Raw genomic sequence first — 3,696 nt, forward strand, 5'->3', positions numbered from 1 at the left:
GGTTCAGGTTCCTCAATTCTTGAGTGGAAGATACAGAGCTTAGGAGAAGATAAAGCTAAGAGCTATTGAAGCTAACTTAGATTTTCACATAACTAACTGATTTAAAGCTTAAAAATTAAAATGAACAGACTAATAAACTCATAAATTAAGAACGAAGAAGCAAGGAGCTTAGAAAACTTAGTAAATAAGCTCTGGAACTCAGAAGCTCAGCAGTGCAGAAAAACAAATTCTCTTGGCAAGTTGGGTCACCCCTTCTTATAGAGCATGGGTGCTCGAGCATTCCTTCTAGATCCAAATTTATTCTCCCCACCCACAAAAATGTTAGGGGGCTCTTACTCCATAGGCTGGTATGTTTGTATGTGATGACATATGCATACATATTAATGACATTAGATCATTCTAACATCTATTACTTTTGTTTTGAGTGGATCGTTATATTGGATGCAACTTGAACAAGTTGCTCCTCTGAATTTTGATTAGCACTCAACAAGGATAGATGCTGGTTAAGAGGAATTTGGATTGTCACAGTAAAACCAGTATACATGGTCTCTTTCCCCTGTAAACCAGATTCTTTCCAGTCTTGCAGGGAATCTCAGAATTCTCAGCACTCTTTGAGCTGAGTACAACACCCCATCTATGCTAAACGCTTATTACCAAGCAGGTCCGATAGGACACCTCAGTTTCTTCCCTTCAGGAGCTTGTGACCAGAGCTGTACAATCACTCCAGCCTCCCTAAAACAAAGAGGTTTATTAGCAAACAGCACAAAGCATTAGAGAAAATGGTTTTAAAATAACAGGCAGCTGTCACACTTATCGCTGCAACCTAAGTTAGACAGGCTTTGCTCTTGAGTTAGAGAACCAGAACTGGCCAAAGGTGCAGGAGTCACTGGGCTTCCCAGAAGCCAGCTGTCACAGGAGGCTATAGTAAGTAGCCTTTTATAGACCAATGCCAGAGGTGTTGCTCTGTGGGACCCTGACATAGCCACGTCCTCTTCTTTTACTCATACTCTCCCCATACTGCTTGCTGGGGACAGCTTTGGTTCAGGCTTGTTGCACCCCATGCATCTCTGTTTCTCCTGAGGCCCCATACCCTGCCCCATCTCTTCCCACTAGGCCCTACCTCCTTCTCCTCCACTTCCCCTGAGGCTCTGCCCCCTGGCCAGTTCAGAACTAGCCCATGCTAAGAGCTGCCTCAGAAGCCCAGACTGCTGTGAGGAGCCTCAGACTCTCCACCATCCCTGGGTTGAACATCATGGGAGGCGGGAACACAGGCTGGGGGCTTCTCTTGGGCCTCAGCTCCTTGCCCAGGGTAGGCAGAGAGTCTGGAGCTCTTCACAGTTGCTCTAGCTCACTGGGTCACTTTTACCATGGCCTGACACTGGCTTCTGTCCTTCTGGAGATGGGGTGGAGCCTTGTATATTTGGGAGAAGCAAGGATGGGGGCTTGGGGAAAGAGATGGGGCAGAAGAGCAGCAGGGGCAGGGTCACAGAGGGGACAGGGCTTCTATATATATCTGGCTTTTGTCTTTTGAATAGGTGACCACCCTACACTGAATGGGCTGGACTGGGATAGGAGCTAGCTGTGCCTCTGTCGGGGAGCTGAGGATCATTTCCACCCCTGCAGCCGGGGAAACAGAGGGGAGGAGTAGGAGGGAATCTGGGATTGAGTCTCTTGCCAGGACTCTTGTCTGTCAGACACTCACTCATACATGCAGCTCTGCTCTGCCTCGGGGGGGAGTGGGCTCAGCATGTGTCCTGTATACATAGCCATCAACAGCACTGCCACCATAGCTTCTCCTGGGGCTCTAGTGTTAATCATGTCTCTGACATGACTCAGTCACAAGCACCTGGCTGAGGACATAGGGGAAGGGTGGGTGTCCAAGCCCCTTGAATAGCCCCTGTTCCACAGCTGGTGCAGCCCCCATGGATCATGCAGCTCTCAAAGCGCTCACGAAGGGCCAGGACAGTGACTGCAGAACAGCTCTGCTCCTTTTTTCATGGCCCCTCGAGGTTTAACCAGAGACGGGACAGGGACAGGCCAGGTGTAACAGGAAACAACATCCACGTCCCTTCTCTGTATTGGCTGTATCGAGAGGAATTCTGAGGTTGGAGCAGCCACTGATATGGCTCTTTATGGGCCAGACACCTATTGGTGCCCTGGTTCTCCACAAACATATTCAATTTTTAAATGCTGCTGCCTGCCTTGGTGTCCTTCCCCCAGTGCACTGTCCTCACTCACCAGTGGGTGGCGACAGACCCTCTCCCACTACTCCAGGCCGTAGACCCCTTCAGAACCTCTCTCTACAGAGTGGAGCTCAGTAGTTCATTTAATTTTGGATATAAGGGCCCGGGATGGAATAGGCCCATGTTTTTCATGTGTCATGTCACCAGTTCTGGAGCCAGGTGATGAACTCACCCTTCACTTGAAGAAGACCCTGATTATCCTTGCACGAAGGTGTTTGCTTTTCACACTGTACACGATTGGGTTCATCAGGGGTGGGACCAGCAGGTAGATATAGCCCAGGATAATCTGAAGCAAGTGAGAAGTGCTGTTCCCAAATCTGTGTATCATAGACAAGCCAATAGCTGGTGTGTAGAAGAACAGGACAGCCCAGAGGTGGGAGACGCAGGTGTTCAGCGCCCTGATGCACTCTGTGGGGGATGTTACACTCAGCACAGTTTTGAGGATCATCACATAGGAGAAAAAGATGAACAACGAGTCCAACCCCATCAATAAGAGTTTAATAGTGAGACCATAGATGCTGTTGACTGTGATGTCTGAACAAGCCAACTTCATGACCTCCTGGTGCAGGCAGTAAGAATGGGAGAGGACATTGGCTCGACAGTATCGGAACTGTTTCAAGAGAATGGGGAGTGGAAATATTAGGGCCACCGATCTTAGCACAAACAGAAGTCCCATCCTGTATATTCTAGGTGGGGTTAAGATGGAAGCATATCTCAGTGGGTTACAGATTGCAATGAAGCGGTCAAAGGCCATCAACAAAAGCACAGAAGATTCAATGTATGAAAATGAGTGGATGAAGAATAGCTGAGCAAAGCAGGCATCGAGGCTGATCTCCCTAGAGTTAAATAAGAATATTCCCAGTGTCGTCGGTATAGTTGATACCGATAAACCAAGGTCTGTGATGGCCAACATGGAAAGGAAAATGTACATGGGCTTATGGAGGCTTGGATCTGTTTTTATAATGAACAGAATGACTGAATTTCCTAGTATCGAAATAACGTACATTGAGCAGAAGGGGACAGAGATCCAGAGATAGACGTCTTCTTGCCCAGGTATCCCAGTGAGAAGAAACACTGCAGATTTGAATTTAGTGTAATTGTCAGCTGACATAATGTACTGGGTAGGTCCAAAGAGTTTTGAAATTTCCTTCCTGAAAGGAAAAAGAACAGGAGACTAGATTATATTTAACGAGACATCTTTCTGCTCTCAGTGCAAGTCTAGAGACTCCCAGGAGCTCAATGAAGATCAGCAAAATGAGGTGCTGTAGTCATTATGAATAGGTTGGAATATGAAAAAGAGGCTGCTAGACACCACATTCTACAGGCCATTACCCTCTGACCCCACTGAGGATTACCAAAAGAAACTACACTGTCGTGGAAAATTAACCACGAGTTGTGTTTGGATCAGAACAAATCTGAGATTCCTGTATTCAAGCATGTGCATACAGGGAGA

The 3,696-nt window shown here is 47.3% G+C and overlaps 1 protein-coding gene across 1 annotated transcript; it reads right to left on the reverse strand.

Moving 5' to 3' along the window:
- Positions 1–2,418: 2,418 nt before the first annotated feature.
- LOC119849814 (olfactory receptor 51G2-like) lies at positions 2,419–3,387 on the reverse strand. The gene has a single exon (XM_038387044.2). It carries the CDS (start codon positions 3,352–3,354, stop codon positions 2,419–2,421), a length of 936 nt encoding a protein of 311 aa, XP_038242972.1. The 5' UTR covers positions 3,355–3,387.
- Between the last annotated feature and the right edge of the window lie 309 nt (positions 3,388–3,696).

The sequence above is a fragment of the Dermochelys coriacea genome, chromosome 1 (assembly GCF_009764565.3).
Source record: "Dermochelys coriacea isolate rDerCor1 chromosome 1, rDerCor1.pri.v4, whole genome shotgun sequence".
Lineage (NCBI taxonomy): Eukaryota > Metazoa > Chordata > Testudines > Dermochelyidae > Dermochelys > Dermochelys coriacea.